Source organism: Marmota flaviventris, chromosome 13, assembly GCF_047511675.1.
Source record: "Marmota flaviventris isolate mMarFla1 chromosome 13, mMarFla1.hap1, whole genome shotgun sequence".
In the NCBI taxonomy this organism is placed as follows: Eukaryota; Metazoa; Chordata; class Mammalia; order Rodentia; family Sciuridae; genus Marmota; species Marmota flaviventris.
Window position 1 is genome coordinate 103801398 of NC_092510.1, and position 18970 is coordinate 103820367.

An 18970-nucleotide genomic window follows, 5' to 3' on the forward strand; every position below is an offset into this window, starting at 1 on the left:
AGCACAACATTCGGCCTGGCTTTCAGAGCCCAGAATATTTATCCAGCTTCTTCTTGGTGGACCAGGCACTGCCCCTCCTTCCAGTGCTCCAGAGGAGCATTTCCGGGCAGGGCTGAAAGGCAGGCTAGCTGGGCCTGACACACAAGGTCCAGGGGCTGCCCCTGACCACCTGTGTCCCCCAAAGCCCCTTCCCACAACAACTACCCACAGCCAGAGGGGGGGACACTAACTGCCAGGCACAGGTGGGTGGGGCCAAGGAGGCCTTAGAGAGTAGGTCAAGGCCGGTGGACAGTCAGACACAGGGCTCACCAGGTATTGGAGCAGCCTGGGCCCTTGAGAGCGAACCCCTTGAGACAGAGGCCTGGACCTATCGCTGCCTGCCTCAGACACTGTCGCACCCCAAGGAAGAAACCACTCCCCTTCAGGACTAGACTGGGACTGGTTCTGGGAGCCCAGGCCTGGGCCAGAGGCAGGGGAATGGCCTCAGTGATATCTCAAGGACACATTCCCTGTGACCCAAAGAAACTGGTGTCCAGGATTGGGGCTGGGGCTCAATGGTAGAGCACTGGCCTAGCATGCGTGAGGCCCTGGGTGCGATCCTCAACACCACGTAAAAATACATAAACAAAATAAAGGTACCGTGTCCAACTAAGAAATAAATATTAAAATAAAAAAAGAAAAGAAACTGGTGTGCAGAGCAGCCAGGCAGATGTGCCCGCTCCCCAGTCCCCGGTGGTGCACAGTCCTGCTTGGCAGCTGGACAGCCACATGTGCACATCATATGCCTGCTCGGGTCTCCTGCTGGGCTCGGGGGGCCTGGACCGGGCTGTGTCCAGCACAGCCTGGAAGCTGTATGGGCCTGGAGAAGGGGAGGAGCTGGGCAACCAGAGGTGGGGGCAGGTCGGGACTTGGAGGAGTGCCACGGACAACCTACACCTCGGGCTTTGGGCTCTGGTCACCGGGCAGAATGGGACCTGGCTCTTGGGGGAGAGAGGGCAGCAGGGCAGGATGGGGAGATGGCTCTAGGACACCAGGGGACAGGGGCGTCAGGTGAGAGACAGGTGCAGCCCAGGAGCCAGGGGAGCGTGGGCCCCTGAGGTAAGTCACCAGGAGAGGGGTCAGAGAGGAGGCAGCAAGAAAGGCCGAGGTCCAATGCCAGGAGAGGGCAGGGTGGGCTCTGGAGAGTGGCCCCCTGGGGCAGGGCTGCCTGCTGTTTGGGGATGGGCTGAGCTGGTAACGCCAGAACCCTGGCCCCTGCCTGGTCCTGGGCCTTGCATCAGAGTCCTGTCCCCTCTTACTAGCTGTCCCTTTCCACAGGGGGTAGCTCTGTGTCTCAAGTTTGCAGTGCAGCCAGTCTGGCCTGGGCAGCCCCGTGAGTGGGTGCTGAGTGAGTGAGGGCTCTCTGGCCTGGAGCAGGGCAGAATCTCTCCTGAAGGGACACAGAGCCCTGTGGGACAGGGCCATGCCTGTGCTGGCCCAGAGGGGGGAGAAAGAGGCAGCCCTCCTCCCACCAGGCAGGGCCACCCTTGGGGTGGAGCTACCACCAAGGACCGCCAGGGGGCCAGGTGTTCTTCTAAGAGGCTCCCACCCCTGGAAGCATTTCAAGACCCCCACAGCTCTCCCCAGGCCAGAGGCAGCCAGGACTCAGTGGCACACCCCCAGGGGCCCTTCCTTCCACACACCTCCTCCTGCCCCCACACCTTGTCCTTGGCCACTCTGCTGGTCCACTCTGCACTCTCCATATCTGCTGCTGGACCAAGCCAAGGGGCAGTGCAGGGTCCCGGAGTCAGGGCCCCAAGTCCTGCCTGTCCTTGCAGAGTCTCTCCCTGTTGGCCCAGGGCATGGATGGACTGCTCTGGTCAGGGCTGGGCAAGAAGCAGGGTCTCGGGCTCACTCTGGGGTGCCTCTTGACTCTGGCCCCACCCTCCGACCTTGGCCTCTGCCCTGCCACCCCCAACAGTCCCAATATCACTGAGAAAGCAAGAAACCCTTGTGGCACTGCTCACCCAGCTATTGATGCTAAATAATCCTATGCCCCAGGGACCCAGACAATGGGAGGAAGGGCAGGACACATAGGCCTCATTCCCAGGGCCTGCAGGTCCCCAGCCAGGGAAGAGGCCACAAAGCCAGAAAGCAGTGGCAGGCTGCAACCCCCCCCACTGCAGTCAGATGGCCCTCTCAGCCTGCGGCCCCACCCCTTTCCGCCTACTCCTGTGTTCTTTCCCCAAGGGCACTTAAGGGGACCATCATCAAAGCTCCACATCTGGTCACGGGGTTGCTGTGCTTAGGACACCTGCCTTGAGTGCCCTGCCTGTTAGATTGAGTTTCTTTGCCTTGGCTGGAGCTTCTGGTCACCACCTGGCCTGCTGGCCTCTCTGAACCAAATTCTCAATGTACAACTGAGGCTTTAGGGTTCCCTAAGTCTCAAGCCTCTCATTCAAGGAGAGTGAATGATGGGTAGATTTTGTGAGAGGAAGGTCTTGGCCCCAGGTGGGCAGTGACCAGAGGCCCCAGAGGTAGGGCAGCGCCTCCCTGCCCATCCAGCTGCTGGGGTGGGTGGGCTTGCCAGCAAGAATGGAATAGACAAGATTTTGGCCAGCTATGTCCCTAGCACAGCAGGGCCCTGGCTGGTCTCTGTGGGAGCCTCTTGCATAAGCAGCCCTGTGGGGGACAAGGCTGCAGCTGGGCTCCGCCACCCCACCCCTCAGAATCACGAGCCTCTTGTGGGCTGTCCTTGGGCCCTGGGTGGAGGCCAAGCCTGGCCAATAAATAGGGGTCTCCTCAGTGTCCTCTGCTCCTCCTGCCCACCTACCCTCTTCTGCCCACACTGCTGGTACCCAACTGGGACACCTGCTCTGCTCCATGAGAATGGCGACTTTGCGCATGTTGTGGATGGAGCTGGTTCTGCTGGGGGTCCTGGGGGTCCTGCAGACCCAGGCCCAGGTCTCTGTGCAGCCCGACTTCCAACAGGACAAGGTGAGGGTCCCCTGACCAAAGACTGTACAGGCCCTAGGAGAATGGGCACTTTCAGGGCTGTTTCTCCCTGGTGAAGGGGCGCTAAGTCCTGCAGTGCCGGGCAGAACCGGGCAGAGCCTGGGCCAAGTGGGGAAGGAGGGCTGCGCGGCTGCCCCAGGAGGCTGACCGTGGAGGCTGGCGGTGAGAGCGGCATTTCACCGGTTCCACTGACTGAACACGCAGACACGAGGGTCGCGTAGCGCCCACGCCCACGCCACGCCGTTCAAACACCATCCCCAGCGCACACACAGGCTTACGTCCCACGCTGGGTCCCAGGACGCGTCTCTGCGCACTGCGCAGACGGCGATGGCACACCGACTGGCAGAGAACCCCGCAGTGCGGGCGGGGACGCGCTCGGGCCACAACCAGCCACCAAGGCTCGTGCGCAGGAGCTGGCGGGGACGCGCGGATCAAGTCCCTGCCCCTGAGCGCGCCGCCACGCGCCCCTCCCCAGCGTCTCGCGGACGCCTCGCGTTTAGCCGAGGGGAACCCCGCCCTGACCCCTCCAGGAATGGGGCGCGCTCTGCCAGGCAGACGGCGCCTCTCCAGATCACTGGGATGCTGATCGGGCCGACCGGGGACGTCCCCGGGAGAGGGCTGACGCCTGGTGGGCCCGGGGGCGGCGAATGGGCGGGGCAAGCCTGAGGGGTGGGCCCTCTGGGGGCGTGGTCATCACGGCATGGGGGGCGGGGCCGGGCTGGAGGCCGGAGGTGGGGGTCCGGGTGCCCGCCGCTTGCGCCCCGCCGACCCTGTCGCGCTCATTCGCCACAGTTCCTGGGGCGCTGGTTCAGCGCGGGCCTCGCCTCCAATTCGAGCTGGTTCCGGGAGAAGAAATCGATGCTGTCCATGTGCAAGTCGGTGGTGACGCCCACCGCGGACGGCGGACTCAACCTCACCTCTACCTTCCTCAGGTGGGACAGCGGGTTCTGGGACCTAGAGAATCCCACCCTATTGTCGCGGTCTGGGGACATCCTCAGGCCTGACCCCTGACCTCGGAAGTAACCTGCCCACAGGAAAAACCAGTGTGAAACCCGAACCATGCTGCTGCAGCCCACAGGGAACCCTGGCTCCTACAGCTACCTGAGTCCACGTGAGTGGGCTCCACCCTGCCCCTCATCCCCTCCAAGGCATTTGCTGGGGTGATGGCCGCTCCACCAGGGTCAGCCCCATCAAGGTCTGGGCATGATCCTGCCGGGTGTGGGGGGGACTGAGAGACCCTCCCTCAAGGGACTGGAACCTCTCCCAAGCCCACTCATGCTGTGCCAGGCCCCTCCCTGCTGGGTGGAATTTTCCCAGGTCTCCTCTGCCCAGCTAGGGCACCCCCAGGCACTCCAGTTCCACCTCCCCTTCCCTGCTGGACCACGAGCTCATGGTTTTCTGATCTTGTGTGTTTCTTACTCTGAGGACTTTGGTTTGGGAACACAGTTCCTGGGCAGATGGGAGGCCCCGAGCTGGAGGGGCTGAACTGGGGAGGGACTGGGGAGCAGCCAGCCAGAGGGGAGCATCCCCTACAGGCCCAGGACCTGAGACCCTCCCATGCACACCCATAACCCCGCCCATAGAAGACACCCTTTCCCCAAGCAGTGGCAGGTGCCCCCAACCAGGCTTCTCTCTTGGGTTCCCAGACTGGGGCAGCACCCACGCGGTCTCAGTGGTGGAGACCAACTACAAGGAGTACGCACTGCTGTTCAGCCAGGGCACCAAGGGCCCTGGCCAGGACTTCCACATGGCCACGCTCTACAGTAGGTTCCCCACCCCACAGGCTCCCATGAGGGACCCCTAGGCTGGCCTGGCATGGGGTCAGCAGAGAACTGACACCTGATCCTAGAGGGGATCCCAGGGAGGGGTCCCCAAGACTCAGGGTGGGGCAGGGCAGAGAGCTTCCTCACCAAGGCTGGCTCTTCTCTACCGACCCAGGCCGCACTCAGACCCCAAGGGCTGAGCTGAAGGAGAAGTTTGCTGACTTTTGCAAGGCCCATGGTTTCACAGAGAACGACATCGCCTTCCTTCCCCAGAATGGTGAGGGGGGCTAATCGGCTGGGCAGTGGATTACAGTCAGATTAGGGTAGGCGATGCCCTGAGTGGGATAGGATGGGACAGGATGGCCCTGCCCTTCCACCCGCTGACCTGCCTCCAGCCCTGGGATGACAGGGTGCTCTTGGTCTTTCCACACCCCATGACCTCTGCCTGCAGGCCCCTTTACTAGGAACCCCCTCCCAAAGGACACCAGGCACTCTGCCTGCCAGCCACAAGGACGCAGAGGCCCCCAGTTCCTCATGGTGGTGCCATGAGTGTTGGGGGTGGGACGAAGTCTGCAGTTTGGGGGTCTCAATCAAGACCCAGCTCTCCAGGGCCTTTAGGGCAGGTTCCTCACCATGAGGAGAGGGGCAGGAAGCCAGAAAGGAGAACAGCCCAGGCCTGTGGCACTGACCATGGCCCCCTGGGCTTATTTCTTGACAGATAAATGCCTGAAGGAGCAAGAATAGGTGAGTGAGTTGGTGCCACGGGCCCTTTCCCCCGGGACTGCCACTCAGGTACCACTCACACATTCAGCACACACCCGCCACCTCAGGGGTCGTGGGGTGGGGGCAGGAGCTCCCAGAGCAGACCAGACCTCCAGTTACAGCCATCAGAAGGAAGACCTGCCCCCGACAGACTAGGGCTGATTCCCAGGGGCCCAGGAGGGTAGGTCCCAGGTAGAAAGGGAGAGGGGCCCCACCTTCAGGGACCATCTCACAGCAGGGATCTCTGGCTCCTGGGGGTAGGAAGGCCTGGAGGCAGGGCAGGAGGTCCACCGGGAACCAAGACCAGAGTGGAGGGGCTAGAAGGTGGAGTGGAGGGAATGAGGGCTGGATAGGGGAGGTCGAGGACTCTGCTGGTGCATTTGCTGAGACCAAGGGACCAGGCTCTGGAGGGACCCTAGGTAGGAGGCCCACACTAGAAGTTCACTCTGGGCCGGTGGGGCGGGTAGGATATTTCCTGCACTACCAGTGGCTCCTGTCCTCCCAGCCAGGTGACCCAGCCTCAGGACTCCCCTGCTCCGCTTCTTCTTTCAAGACCGTGGCCCCGGCTCCCCAAAGCACCTCTGCACCCTTGGGCTTTATCCCAGACCTGAGAAATAAACTCTGGAAGCAAATGAGAGCCTGAGTCTTGCCTATCTGTCCTCTGACACTTTGTTCACCAGTCCCCTCCTACAAAATATCAGTACAAAGTCCCCAAAGCTGGTGTTTGCTCCTGAGTCAGGACAGCTAAGGAGGAGTGCTCGGAGCTGCACCCTACCCTGCACATGGCTGTGACCTCACCACAGCCCCACTTCCTCCATCTGTATCCCCTTGAGCTGCCAATTTATGAGCTGGTGGGGGTCAGTCATTTAGTAGCTAATCCCTTAGACAGGTGTCCACCCCCACCCCGCCCAATCACCCCTAAACAGGAAAGGCCAGGGAGCTTTGGATCAGATGGGTTTTTCAAGGTTTGGGATTAGTGCACTCAGATTAAGCAAGGTTTGGGAAGGCACAGAAAGGAACATTTGTTTGGAAGGTGCTAGAGAATCTATGGCCCTTGCTGGGAAAGGCTGACAGAGTGAGCTGGGGATAGGCCACCCCACACCTCTGCTCACAGTTCCACCACCCCTGGCCTGGGCTTCCAGAGCATGCAGCCCTGCCCCTCACCAGAGTCCTGGCACCAAAGCCACACTGTGGGGCCAGCCCCCTGCCTACCCCTCCCTCTCCCTCAGGTACCCACCAGGCTGGTCCTTCCCAGGATCCTGTCCCTGGCCCTCCTGGTTTACAATGTGCCAGCTCCCTGGTAGGCAGACAGACCCTCCTGAGGCTCAGTCATGAAGTAGGCCTCTGGGTGGCCCTCCTGGAGCAGGAGGGGACCTGGGCTGTGCCTGAGCAGAAGGCTAGGGCCAACATCCAGAGGGCTAGAAGGCAGAGAAGCAGAGCGCATGTCTGTCAGGCAGCCCCTTGGCCCAGTGGCTGCCAGGACTACCTGTCCCCAGCTGCCACACACCCAGCCCTTCCCACAGGAAACACGGGGCTGGGAGGGCGGGGTTGAGTGGAAGCAGCTGGGCTAGGTGCTACAGGGTGCAACTGGATAGGGCGCTTATCGCAGTGGGCTTCCTCAGAGGCCAGCCAGCCAGCTGCCCCAGGGCATCTGGGGGGCATAAAAGTCCCTCTGGCAGAAGCCGCCCCAGCTCTCCTGTCCTGCTGTATAGCCCCAGAGGATCTGACACGATGCTGCAGACTCTGCTGATCAGCTCCCTCCTGGTCCTGCTCAGGATGTCCCTAGGCTGGGCCCAGGTCCCCATCCAGGACAACTTCGATGCTGTTAAGGTGTGCCCACAGGCCTCCTCTTCCCTCTGCATGGATGGCCCTACCCAACTTGCTTCTGCATGCCACATCCTCTCTGACCCAGGCTCAGCAGGGCCAGGGACCTAAAGAAAGACCCTCTCTGATGCCTGGCCCATCAGACCAGAAAGTGGGGTAGACTGGGGAGGACAGCAGACCTCTGGCTCAGCGTTTGGATTGTGCTCACCGCCACTGCCCAGGGCCTTGTCCCCCAGTACTGGGGTTGACCTAGGTGCAGAGGTCATGACCACTGAGTAGCAGGGAGGGACATGGTAGGCTTGGACTCAGAGAACAGGGGCCACTTCCCAGCCCTCCTGCTCTGCCCTACAGTTCCAGGGCATCTGGTACATAGTCGGGGCTGTGTCAGATGACCAGAGCTTCCAGGATTCCAAGGATGACATGAAGATGCCCATGGTTTTAGTGACCCTCTTGGCCAATGGCGACCTGGATGTCAAGTTTGGGTACCCCACGTAAGTGACCCCACCGGCCTCACCTGCAATTCAGGTGATTTACCTGAGACAAAGGCCATTGTAAGGCCACGTGAAGGCCAGCAGGAACCAGAGGCATCCCTGATACTCCAGGGGGCCCGACCACAGGTTCCTGATGGCCTGAGCTGCCAAGACCCAAATAGGAGCCCCAGCACACCTGCTCCCTAGAGGGAGTCAGGCACCTGCGAACCCTCCCGAGGCCTGGGTGTTGATACCAGAGTGACTGCTTGTCTGTGTGCCTGTGTGTACATGTGTGTCCTCTCTGTGTGTGCCTGTGTGTCCTGTGTGTATGTGCCGACCGACAGGGGAGACCTGAAGGCCCTGAGCCCCACACTGCTGCCTCCACCCCAGAGGACTGTCCTCCCTCCACCCCAGAGGACTGTCCTCCCTCCACCCCAGAGGACTGTCCTCCCCTGTAAGACATAAAGCACCTGTGTCCTGAAAGGGCTGTTGTGAGGGTGAACAGGGGACCCTGCTAGGCTCTGCCAGGGCAGCGTCCTCAGGACACCTGCAGGTCTGGGACCGTCAGAGAGGGCAAGGCAGGACCTGGGCCTGGGCACCGGCAGGGCCGAGGCTCAGGCATGGACAGCTCCTCCCCAGGCCGGACGGTGGGTGCCAGAAGATAGACACGACCTTCAGCAAGGGTGCAGTGGATGGGCAGTTCAGCAACCCAGGTGAGGCGGCGGTGGCCCCCACAGGTGGGCCGCAGGCACGGAGGGTGGGGGCCTGGGGGCCTGTGCATTCTGTTTGATTGGCATGCGGGGGCGGGGCTTCCCGCCAGAGCTAGGTGTTGCTCCTAGTCACTAGCTCTCCCCTGCTCTCAGCTATGGCCCAGACTGACATCCGCGTGCCTTTCACGGACTACAAGAACTTCGCCGTGGTGTACTTCGAGACTCAGAAGGGGGACGTGCGGAACGTCTGGCTGCAGCTCTACGGTGGGCAGCCGACACCTCCCCTGGTCACAGGCCTGGCCCTCGGAGCGGTGCCCCGCATCTGGTCTGCAGAGTTGCCCACGTGCACGTTCCACCACACTCCCACTTGCGGCGGGCGGAACCCCTGTTTCCCAGGGGCTCCTCCGACCCCCGAGACCTGCGGGGAAGGGCTCTGGCCCAGCCCCTTTGCTCACCCGTCTTCCCTGCCCCCAGTCCGCGTCCCGGAGCTGTTTCCTGAAGGTGCCCAGAAGATGCAGCTCCTGGCACCCCGCGTGGGCCTGAACCCCAGCCAGGGCGCCATGCTACCCAAGTCGGGTGAGCGCTGGCCCATCCCAGCTTAGGGCTGCAGAAGCCGGGACTGTCAGGGACATGTCCTGCGGGTCTCTCCACCCATCCCTGATGTGGGATGTCCAGGGACAGCTTTGGACCCTCTGGGCCAAGGAAGAGGCGGGAGTGTGCCAGGACATGGTGGACTGGGAGGGCTGGGGCCCTAGGGAAAGGGGCTTGAGGTGGAGGTGGTGACGGAGCCCTCTCTCCCGCAGACCAGTGTGCCGGGGCGCTCTCCCAGGTGAGTGCCCAGAACCCTCGGAGCCCCGGAGCTGCTGAGCCGCGCCCTGCGGGGCAGGCTTCACTGCAGGACGCTCCCCCGGGGTGGTCTCCCGAGAGTCAAGTCCCCCGACTCACACAAACAGCGTTGGGTGGGGAGCACGGGGCCCAGGAGGGCCCAGAGGGCCTAAGACACCAGGCCCACAGCTGCTCCTTTTTTTGCAGTGAGGGATCCGCCCCGGAGTTCCCGCAGGGCTCTTGCCCCGTTTCTCTCCACAGCCCCCCAAGCACAATAAATGGTGTGTGAAAGCCAGCTGCGATGTGCATTCACTGTAGGGGAGGCAGAGCATGGCGGGGCCCTAGGCCGGGGACCCCAGGGCCCTAGACCCTTCAAAGCTGAGCACTGCAGGGGGACCTCTCCACCCACGGGAGCCAGCTTTGCTGGCTGGGGGAGGCAACAGGCAGGGGACAGGCTGAGGTAGAGAGAAGAAATCAAAAGGGAGATACACAGGAGACAAAGAAAGGACAGGGGACATCCAGCTGTGGTCTGAGAACCTGTGCTGAAGGCCCTGGGCCTTTCCTCCTGAGCCAGTCCTCTCTTCCAGGCCACACTCTGAAAGTCCTGCGAGATCTGCAGATCTCAACCGTGCTGTAAAGTCCCTAGTTAAGGTCACCCTGAGCACCAGCCCACCCGGGGCAGAGGTTAAGCAGAGGGAGACAGGGTGCTCTAGGAGACCTGTGAGAACCAGCAGACCGGCAGGAGGACCCTGTGACTGCTGTGCAGAGGGCGTCCGCCTGCCTTCCCCACCTACTCCTCCCCAGCCTAATCCCATCTTAAGACTGGGAGCCATCTTGTCACAAAGTCATGAAAAGCTCATTTCTGCTTTACTGTAAATTCCTGAGATTCCTAAACTTGTTTGGAATTCCTGCCGTGCTCTGAACTCACCCCTGCCTGGCTCCCCCCCCCCCGCCCCCACCAGATAACAACCTCTCTGAAACCTCAGCGGCTCCTCATGAATTCTGATGTTGGGATCTGAATTCACTCCCTACCTTGAAATATCAAGCCATGCAGATCATTAATCTGCCATCTGCCCTTGCATTACGTTTGCCAGAACCCCGTTAGCTGTAGGTTCCCAAGACACCCCCTTTTGTGGCTTTTTGTGCTATATAAACCTTTCCTTCCTGAGGGGGCGCTGATCTCTGGCCCAGGTCAGGGTGGGGAAGTCGCTGGCCAGCTCTCTGTGTGCACAATGCAAGCTTGCTGTAATTCGGTTTAAAATTGGAGTTGGTGGTCTCTGCATCGTGGTTCAACACTCCTCACCTTAAAAAGAGGAGCCCAGAACCCCAAGGCCTCTCTTGCTCCCCAGATATTCTCCTGGTGGCAGGGGTTGGGGGCCAGAGCCCATGGGACTGATGGCCGGTGTTCTACCTTGAAGGTTCTTCTGCTTCCTAGGTAGACCCCCGTGTCTCCCACCTGTGCTGAGAGGACCCTGCTCATCCTGAGTCCACCCCTCTTTGGAGACTCCTCGGGTCTCCTCCTAACCAGGCTCAGCTCTGCAAAGGCATTAAGGCTGTCTGGGCTCCCTGCAGGACCCATGCACCCAGACCCGAGGTACAGCCCTCGCTCAGCTGCCAGACCCACTGCACACTGGCGGGGCCGGCAGGGTCCTCTCCAACTGAGGCTGAGGCGCTCTGAGCCGTTTTCCCCCCTCCCCATCCTCCAGCTCACCCCCATTCCCGCTGTTGCCCCTCCCAGAGGTGCCAGTCTTCCACATTCTAGACAGAGGCCCAACACTGTCTTCCATAGGCTTAGAGACATACATCATGTCCCCACAGTGGCACAGGCGCCCACAAGCTGATCCAAGGGTCAGCTGACAGCTACATGACTTCCCCCCAGTGATGCCAGGCCAGGAAGGGGAACATGAGGCCCGCACACAGGTGCCTGCCCTGTTTTAGCACAGGGCAGGTGTGGGCAATGACCACTGTGCAGGACCCTGGGCTCAAGGAGGTGCAGCCAGCGTGCTGCGGGAGCCCAGTCTCCACTCGCATCCAACACGAGGCCAGAGTGTGCCCCCTGGCCAGCCTGCCCGCCCCTCTAGGCTCTCCCCTTCACCTTGTGATGTACTCGCCCTAAGCTATGTCTGTGCCACACTGGATCCTTGTGTCTGGGCCAAAACCGCCTCACCCTAGACGAGCCTCTCTGAGGACGCCGGGCAGACACAGTGCTCCGCAGTTGAGGGACGTCCTCGGGGGCGCCTCCCGCTATGATTTCTGCTTTTCACCTGGTTGGCAGATTCCTGTCGGAAAGCACAGCCGGAGGTGGAGCACCGCCCAGCCCGCCCTGGGCTCCGCGGCCAGCACCGCGGACACACACGTGCGTGCTCCCTTCTCGTTAGACGCCTTCTTGACTGGGACTCTCTGGGCTGCGAGGTCACAGAGAAGGAGTCTCCCCATCCATGGACCCCAGACAGCCCCTCTGACACGCCCGTACCTGCTGGCCCCCACCTGGGCCGTGAGGGGACTGCCCAAGTGGTGCTTGTGTGTGGGAAAGGTCAGAGCCAGCCACACGTGTGCTTGCTGTGCCCTGGCACGGCGCAGTCACCCACCACACTCCAACTATCACCCAGTTACTCAACCTGTCCGCTGTCCCAGCTTTGACCAGGACCAGGAGAAGGGATGGAAGTGCAGGGCACAGTGGGGGCTTAAGGCAGAGAGGCAGGAGGCCCGCTTCCCCACGGACCCCCTCACAGGCTTGTCTCTTGGGTCTAGCCCCCAACCCCTGCCATCACCTCGGGAGGCCTGGGGGGAGGAGGTGCAGGCAGCCTTACCACGCCTCAGGGACACCCTTCCCTTCCTTCTGGGTTGAGGCAGCCCCTGGGGGACACTAGGGGTTCAGAGGTGGTCATCCCCCAACCCTGCAATTCCACCTAACACTTGTCATATCCTGCACCACCTGGCTCTGGCCATGCAGGGCAGCTGTCAGCAAGTTCTTCACCAGAGCACCCAGCAACTCATTTACAGGATAAGTCAGATCTTGTCCTCTCTGCTCAGGACTGCACCCAGTGGGTCTCACCTCACTGAGTAAAGTCAAATTCTTACACTGGCCAGCACAAGGTCTGCCTTGATAGGCCTCCCTCTGGTGCCACTGGCCTTATCCCTTGAATATGCCAGCCTTGAGCGTGCCCCAGGGCCTTTGCACAGGCTGCGCACTGACTGGGTTTGTCCTCCCTAGCCATCCATTTAGCTCACTCCTTCCCTCTTCTGAAGTCTGGCTCAACATCATTGTTCTTGGACTTTCCTATGACTTCTGGAACCTCAAGCCCAGCTGTCTCCTGCCTCCCTGATGCCCTTTCGCTGTACTTCTTGCTTCTCTTCACTGCCTTGGGCCCTTTGTCTTCCCTATCCCCCATCACAGGTTGACTTCAAGCCCAGGTGGTGAGGAGCCTCCCAAGACCCTCCCCTTCTCTGCTCCTGAGGCCCACCTGCCTCATTTCCCACCTAGTAACAGGCACCCATATCCACTGAAATAAAAGTGCTTACCCAGGAAAGGGTCAAGCTGCCCAGACGGGCTGGCAAGCCATGCTCCCAGACACTCTTGAAATTACTCCAATGTGGGTTTTATGGTTTTCTTATGTTTTAGAACTAATTTTTATTCCTTGCATTAATCTCCTATGGCTACTGTGACACATTGTCACAAACTTGTGGCTTCAAACGTGCATTTATAGCTGCGTGTGGTGCACACCTCACGCTACTTGGGAGCTGAGGCAGGAGGGTCACAAGTTCAAGTCCAGCCTGAGTGACCTGGCAAGACCCTGTATCAGAATTAAAAAATAAGAAGGACTGGCCCTGTAGCTCTGTGTGAGAGCACCCTGTGCTCCATCTCTAGGACTGGGGACAGCCAACGTGCCTTTATTATCTCAGGTTTTGAGGCTAGAGCTGCCAAATTCGTCTCCCTGGGCTGAAATCAGCTGTGGTCTGGCTGCGCTGCTGAGGCTCTGGGGGACAGCCCTTCCTCCTCTGCTGCGTCACCCTGCAGGCACCCCCTCTCGCAGAAGCGGGTGCAGCGAGCCTTAGGGAAGCTGATGAGGGGTGCCCCCGGGCTCCCATGCAGGTGGAGGCAGGCTGCGGGCTCTGCCATCTGAGGTCTCCCTGGGCCACCTTGTTGTGGTGAGCAGGTTAGGAGGGAGCACAAAGTGACAGCCATTGCTTCTGCCATATTCTAGTGACTAGAAGCAAATCACTAGGTGCAGCTTGAGGGGAGGGGGGTCACCTGAGGGTCTGGGCCATCCTAGAGAATGCTACCATGATGAGTAAGCTAGAATGTATTCTATGTAGTCACAAGCAAGGGAAACTGAAAATGGAGCAGGAAAGGGGATAGAGTTGGACAGGTGTTGAAATGTTCTTCTCAGGCTCACTGAGAAGGGCCCATTTGGGGAGAGACCTGAAAAAGGTGAGTACATCCAAGACCAGATGACAGCATGTGCAAAGGCCCTGCAGCAGAGCCTATGAGGGCCTGGAGGGGAGCAAACCAGGAAACCTGGGAGATGAGGCAGGCTTAGCTCAGGGCACACTGGAGATAGGTTGACGGCCTACAAAACCACCAACAGCTCTCCCCAAGGCCACCATGCCTCATTCCAGCCCTTTTGCAAAGTCTTGAGCAGACCTGTCCAGCAGGGCCCTTCCTGAGATCCCCCTTTCTCTTCCCTAGGTCAGAGCTCAAACAGGCAGCTGTTCCCAACCACAGGGCTCTGGTTCTGCTACAGCTTCTGCCTAGAGCTTGGCCCTACCGGAAGGTGTCATGTTGATTTTCTCTCCCACTGGATCTCTCAAGCTCCAGGAGGTCAGAGGCCTTGCCCATCGTCCACTGTGTCCTCAGGGATAGGACAACATGAAGGCTCAGGAGCGCTGGCTCATAACCCGCAGACTGCCAGGTTTTACTCCGCATCTGGGCTGGTCCCGGTTAGGAAGCGTCGCTTTGCATCTAAAGCCACGTGAGACACACCTGGGGGACGACGAGGGCTAACCGGCCGCAGGGAGGAGTAAGTGGGTGGGATGTAGAAGCGGCCCTCGCGTGGAGCGCGGGGGCTGTGCGCGCCACTGTTGAGGGAACCCTGGACTAGGGGACCATGGGCCGAGCAGGGGAGAGGCCCGAAGAGACCCCTGCTGGAGTTGGGGCCGGGATCCCGCCGCAGAGCGCACGGCCAGAGACGCGGAGGTGGGGACGGCACCCTCCAGGCACCAAGCCCCGCCCCGACTCCGCCAGCCTAGCGCCAAGCCCCGCCCAGCCCCGGAGCCGAGTCCCTCCCACCGGGGCTGGAAGCTCCGCCCCTGAAGACTCCGCCCCGCGCAGGCGCCCTAAGCCCCACGTCGGCCGCGTCGGCCTCCCAAGCCGCTCCTCGGCGCAGGCGCCCTGGGCCTGTACTCCTGACCCCAGCGCCCCCGTGTGGCCGACGTCTGCGGATCGGCCATGGTGCCGCCGCCGCTGTCGCCTCCGCTCTGCACGCTGCCGCCTGGCCCGGGCCCACCCCGTTTCGTGTGCTACTGCGAGCGGGAGGAGAGTGGGGACGCAGACTGCGGCGGCTTCAACCTCTAGTGAGTGGGGTCCCGGGAGGTGAGGTGCGGGAGCTCGGCGGGCGGCCGCGACTGACGACAACTTCCGCACAGTGTCACCGACGCCGCGCAGCTCTGGAGCACCAGCTTCTCGCGGGACAGCCTGGCGGCCCTCGTGCGTAAGGACGCCCGGGCGGGTCTGGGAGCTTGCCACACCCCGCACTGAGCCCGAGCCTCCTGTGGGATGTAGGGACCTGTGACCCCCAAAGGGGCATGAACTCTCCCTTTCCCCACGTTGTAGCTGCAGTCTTAAAGTTGGCCTGGGAGCCCAGGTGTTACCAGGGTCGGGCAGGTTTGGGGCCTTTCAGTGGGTCTAGGGTCCCGGGCAGCTGGTGACAAGTCCCTGTGTCCTGCAGAAAGCCCGCTTTGGTCTTAGTGAAACTGAGGACATCACCTCCCGGTTCAGGTGAGCCACAGGCAGGGAGGAGGGTTCGGGGTGGAACAGGGGTGAGGGACTGGCCACAGCGTCTCCCGCCTCTCCTCTCCCAGAACAGCCTGCCATCATCAAGGGGTGACTCTGAGCTTTCAGGAGGATAGAGCATCCCTGACACTTTCAGGGGGGCCATCAACACTGGTCTTCGACCTCTCCAAGGTGCCGGGTATAGAGGCAGCCCCCAGGTTGCAGGCACTGACCCTGGGCCTGGCAGAGCGCGTATGCAGCCTGGAGAAGCAACTGGCAGGTAGGGTGGGCACCTGTACCCTCTCTGGGGTCCCTGTCAGGCTCCGCCTTCTTGCACTGAGTAGGGTGCCCACGGGCTTTCTCTCCAGCTGTGGAAAAGACAGCTGCCAGCCCCAGGAAGAGTCCCCAGCCAGCGGGATCTCAACTCTTCTTACCAGGTAAGGTGAGGACCTGGGAGGTAGGTTGGGTGTTCTCTTTCCTTTGGAACTATCTCCTCCCAAAACAGGCCTCACGCTTGGAAGAAGATCTGTCTGTGCAGATAGGGCCATGGCAGGGAGTGCTGCTGGGTTCAGAAGCCCTGCTTCCTGTTTTTCTCCAGACCCCGATCCCCAGAGAGGTGGTCCTGGACCTGGGGTCAGGAAACGGTGTCCAGGGGAATCCCTCATCAACCCTGGCTTCAAAAGGTACCTGCCCACCGTCCCTCCTAACCTGGATCCCTACCCGCTCCTCCACACCCCCATTGGATCACCCCCTCTTCTCTCTCAGTAAGAAGCCAGCTGGTGGCGTAGACTTCGATGAAACCTGAAGTACAGCAAAACGTGTGGCCTTGTCAGGAGTCTCCTGGTGAACAGAGCAGCAGCCTGAGTCCCTGCCACCAGAGACCCTGCCTCGACTTCCACCTGTGGCAGCCCATCTGCTGTGTGCAGAGTAGGGCTGCTGCCCAAGTCCCTGCCCTATAAAATAAAGGGCTCCCTCAGGTGAAGGCTCTGGTTCTTGGGGGCTGGCCTGGGGAGGGGAGCAGGAACCCCCTTAGGCCGTGCCCTGGGCTGGGAGCACGGGGTGTAAACAGGCACACCCAGGCACCAGCTCTTGGGAGGAGGCTCTTCCTGGGTGGATCTGGGGCGACTGAGCTCTCTCAGACCAGTCCAGCCGTTCCTGCATGACCAGCCCAGGGCCAAGGCTTCCAACACTGTCCTGTCCTTTCATTGCCCACGCAGGCAGAGCACAGGCCCACACTGGTACAGGCCTGGGAGGACATCCCATGCAGATGCATATGTGGAAGGCCACCACTGTGGCCCCGCAGCTGAACTCACTGCTGGAGAGGGCAATGGCTGCAGCCTGGGAGTACTGAGGAATGTGGGCCTTTCCCCACCCACCTGGCCCAGCGCCCTGAGGTTGAGCTCCTCAGGCCTCTGCTCGCCACCCTCCTTGGCCATACAGGGCACCCTGCCCCACCCTAGCCTGACTGGTTTGGGAACCCAATCCAGTCCCCCTGACGCCTCTGCCTAGGTGACATGGGCAGGAGGCCCCAGGCCTATGCGCTACTCTGCATAGGAGGATGGACGGGGCCCCACCCACTGGGAGCCCTGGCCTCACCATTCTGGGATGGTCATCTTGTCCCCACTCACTGATGGTGGGAGTGGGGGTTGGGTGGCAGTAATCGTGGGCCTCTTGCCCCTTAGATGTCAGGACACGCTCAGTGGGGGCAGAGATACCTTTATGGGGCTATATACGCGAGAACGGGTTGGGAAGAGGCCGGGGCGCTAACGGGGGCGCACAGCTGGCCGGTATGCTGCCAGGATCTCGGCGCTGTGGGGACACGTGTACTTGAACTCCTTCTCCTGCAGCGCGCTGTCCAAGTAGCGGCGGACGCCCTGCAGCTCTGCAGGGATGGGTGCCTGGCGGAAGTGCGCGCACACAGTCTGCGGAGGGAGGCAGGGTGCGGTCAGTGCCGAGCTCCAAGGCTCTTCCCGGGCCAGCCGCCCCACTCCCACGCTCACATCCACAATGTGCAGCTTGGGCAGCAGGCCGCAGTCGGCCAGCGTGAGCCGGTCACCGTCCAGAAAGCGACGGCGGGACTCGCGCAGCTGTGGCTCCTGCTCCCGCTCATGCTCCAGGGGTGTGCGCAGGTAGCTGTCCAGCCTGGCGAGTGCGCGCAGCAGCTGCTGGTACAGGGCTAGAGGCGGGGGCTGATGAGGACCTGGCCTGGGGGTGCCTGCCCATACCCACGTGCCCACGTGTCCGCGCCTCACCATCATCCTGCCCTGGCGCTGGGTTCTTAATGAATGCCGAGAATTTGTGGAAGACGTCGTTGCCCGCTGTGTTGGACTCCCTGTAACGGGGCGCCAGGCTGGGAAAGCTGTGGGGTTGGGGGGTGAGGCCTCAGGTCACATCAGTGTACCTCCAGCCCCCCTCCCCCCCAGTGACCTTCCCAGGCTGCATCCTGGGGGCCCCATCTTTGCCTCCTGTCCCCTCCAGTTCTCACTTGGGTGGCCCAAGGGTCTCCTCCAGGAACTCTTCAATCTGCAGCGTGTCTGTCTTGGCGTCCCCATCATAGAGCAGAATGGGCAGCTGTGAGCCTGGCGCAAAGTCCTTCAGCACGTCCAGTGCCCTGTGGGCACCAGGTGGGAGGGAGGCAGCCGGCCCAGGTGGGCAGAGCCCAGGGAGGGGTGCGGGCTGGGGTCTCACCTGCGTGTGTCCACGGTGGTGAGTGTGAAGGGAACACCCTTGAGGAGCAGGACCATGAAGAGCCGCTGGCAGGAAGGGCAGTGCCCCACACTCTCCCCGTCCTCACTGGCCTGGGGAGGGGGGTGGAGCAGGGGTGTTCCAGCTGGGAGCAGACCCAGGACTCCTGCCACAAACCTGGGTGGGACCCTGCTCCCCACTGCCAGTGGGACTGGAGCCTCGCCAGGGCTCAGCTTGGTTGGGCAGGGCCTCTCCAAGTGTCCAGAGAGGGCCCTTGGCTTGATCCCTGGGAGGTAGGGAGGGGCACAGGGCAGCTAGCTGGGAGCCTGGAGGAACTCTGGCCCTGGGGATTGGCCCCCAGAACCTCTTTTTTTTTTTTGGATTTTGGGCACAGGCTACACCCCTGGGCTCCAGGCCCCAAGTTCTGCAAGGGTGGGGGGAGCCCAGCCAGCTGTTTCTGAGTGATCCCCTCTGCCAAAGTGGGCACAGCAGCTGGCAGCCGACCTGCTCCCCCAGCTCAGGGCCCCGGGCAAGGGCGCTGACACCTGCTGCTTGTAGATCTGGGTTTGGACCTGAGTGCCGGGGCTGCCTGGCACCAGTCAGGCCTGCCACGCCACTCGCACCTCCCCACCAGGAGGTCCGGAGTTACCCCCACCCCTGAGGGGGTGAATCCTCCCCTACTCGGCCCCCAGTTGACTCAGCCCACCACAGGGGAAGGGCTCAGAAGCTGCCGGGGCAACCCCTGCCTCAGTCGGCCCCAGGAAAGCGGAACCCACAGAGCCCCCTCCCCTGGACCTTCCCCCAGCCCAGCCTGCCCAGAACCTTCACAAAGAGCTGGAGCTTGGTGGTCTCGGCCATGGTGGAGCTGCGGCATCAGGTGCAGGGCACTGGGCCCAGACCTGGGAACTCTTTAAGTCTCCCTGGGTGCCCCGCCCTCCCCAGCCT

At 61.6% G+C, this 18970-nt stretch overlaps 3 protein-coding genes across 7 annotated transcripts; 2 read left to right on the forward strand and 1 right to left on the reverse strand.

The window, feature by feature from the left end:
- The first annotated feature begins 2783 nt into the window (after positions 1-2783).
- On the forward strand, positions 2784-6156 carry Ptgds (prostaglandin D2 synthase). Its single transcript, XM_071600476.1, has 7 exons — positions 2784-2976; positions 3787-3926; positions 4029-4105; positions 4641-4757; positions 4933-5034; positions 5476-5501; positions 6025-6156. Exons 1-6 carry the CDS (start codon positions 2863-2865, stop codon positions 5499-5501), a joined length of 576 nt encoding a protein of 191 aa, XP_071456577.1. The 5' UTR covers positions 2784-2862; the 3' UTR covers positions 6025-6156.
- An 8593-nt stretch (positions 6157-14749) lies between these two features.
- On the forward strand, positions 14750-16322 carry Paxx (PAXX non-homologous end joining factor). 5 transcript variants are annotated; one of them, XM_071600477.1, is made up of 7 exons: positions 14750-14922; positions 14995-15055; positions 15297-15346; positions 15498-15620; positions 15709-15777; positions 15939-16023; positions 16110-16322. In XM_071600477.1, the coding sequence occupies exons 1-7, from the start codon at positions 14798-14800 to the stop codon at positions 16143-16145; spliced, it is 549 nt and encodes a 182-aa protein (XP_071456578.1). In that variant the 5' UTR covers positions 14750-14797; the 3' UTR covers positions 16146-16322. The 5 variants fall into 5 exon arrangements, with proteins under 5 accessions (XP_071456578.1, XP_027792177.2, XP_071456579.1 ...); XM_027936376.2 differs by having other exon boundaries at positions 14751-14922; positions 15430-15620; XM_071600478.1 differs by having other exon boundaries at positions 14752-14922; positions 16106-16322.
- Positions 16323-17103: 781 nt separating this feature from the next.
- On the reverse strand, positions 17104-18883 carry Clic3 (chloride intracellular channel 3). The gene is made up of 6 exons (XM_027944746.2): positions 18848-18883; positions 18029-18138; positions 17826-17951; positions 17593-17699; positions 17341-17516; positions 17104-17262 (listed from the first exon to the last, which is right to left on the reverse strand). The coding sequence occupies exons 1-6, from the start codon at positions 18881-18883 to the stop codon at positions 17104-17106; spliced, it is 714 nt and encodes a 237-aa protein (XP_027800547.1).
- Between the last annotated feature and the right edge of the window lie 87 nt (positions 18884-18970).